The sequence below is a fragment of the Halyomorpha halys genome, unplaced genomic scaffold (genome assembly GCF_000696795.3).
Source record: "Halyomorpha halys isolate HHAL.00 unplaced genomic scaffold, Hhal_1.1 Scaffold179.1, whole genome shotgun sequence".
In the NCBI taxonomy this organism is placed as follows: Eukaryota; Metazoa; Arthropoda; class Insecta; order Hemiptera; family Pentatomidae; genus Halyomorpha; species Halyomorpha halys.
This window is the reverse complement of record NW_027107000.1, coordinates 55,432-56,738: the sequence shown is the minus strand read 5'-3', so window position 1 is coordinate 56,738 and position 1,307 is coordinate 55,432. Positions and strand designations below refer to the sequence as shown.

The following is a 1,307-nucleotide window of genomic DNA, read 5'->3' as shown; positions in this document are numbered from 1 at the left end:
AACAACCGCCGGAGATGCGTTTTTGTGTTAAGTATGATAGATACTTAATTTTTTTAATTATTTGCAGATGTTATATGAGATGAATTTTATACATCGGGCTCTTGTGTTGTGCGAGTTGCTAATAGAAAAGTACGAAAATGGCAGACTTCGTATCGATTCGTTGCGCTACTGATTCCTGCTCATTACAAGTACTCTAATAATAATGTGAAAATGGAATTAACACGAAGTGAAATATGGATAAGTGAAGGGGTTGGTGGGGAGACAGGAAGGAAGGGTATTAGAGAGAGGAAAGTGAAAGCCAGCGACTCGGCACTTTCTCCCGGTCCATCATTCAAGCATTAGGCCGCCATGTACCTCCGAAGGCTCCTTCTCATATGCGTAAGTTTATATTATTTAAACTATTTCATTTTTATATTCAACTATAAGCTTTTTAAAGTGTCTAGCGTGTTTGTTTTTGCTAATGCTGCCTCAGTGACTATTAAGCTATTACCAGTTACTCTATTTATAGTTGTGCTAATCGAAGTTGGGTCGTAGAATATGACTTTTTTTTTAACATTTCACTCTCATTAAAATAAAAAGAAAAATTTATTAATTTTAATTTTCATATATTATAATGATTAAGGATTTATCAAAGTGAGGATTATATATTACATTAAATATAAACGTTGCATGTTCTCAGAACTAGCCAAACTAATTATAAATTGCGGTAGTTTTAAAACAACACGAAACAAAACAAAAATTTCCATTTCAAAAGTTAGTGCAAAAAAGATTTGGTGTGTTGGTGTCAATTTCTCTTTTGTAACTTCGATCCATCGCTTTCAGTTAACCGAATTCAAGATTAGTCAATTTACTTTCAAAGCTGCAAGTAGGTTTTTAGCAAATTAAACACTAAGTGAGAGAAACACTTAATTTTCAAAAAGGTGCTGTCCGAATGTATTGAATGTTTTACGCCCAGTATCCTTTAAATCTCATTTCATAATTTGTTAAAAGTAATAATAAATGTAAATAATGTCTATTAACTAATCAGTAGATTATAAATGAAATATATTATTACCTATTTTTATTAATGAATACGTTTTTGCCCCATTTTCTCTATTAATTCCTTTAAACCTTTCCACGAATTACATTCAGATATCATTCATTAATAAATATAAACTAAAACCTATATAATAATTAAATTAGAATGTTTAGTCTGATAGTTGTAAGTATAGAATTAAAACGAATCACATATGTAGAAAAGTGCAAATAAAATTATATTAATTAATTTCACATTAATCTGCACAAGGTTAAAGACAGAACCACCATAT

The 1,307-nt window shown here is 30.1% G+C and overlaps 1 protein-coding gene across 1 annotated transcript in view; it reads left to right on the top strand.

The window, feature by feature from the left end:
- Window positions 1–274: 274 nt before the first annotated feature.
- LOC106679139 (uncharacterized) overlaps window positions 275–1,307 on the top strand; it is a 29,855-nt gene continuing 28,822 nt past the window's right edge. Inside the window, exon 1 of the mRNA XM_014418111.2 lies at window positions 275–378. Coding sequence (XP_014273597.1) covers window positions 349–378 — 30 coding nt within the window. The 5' untranslated portion in view covers window positions 275–348. The remainder of the gene's footprint in view (window positions 379–1,307) is intronic.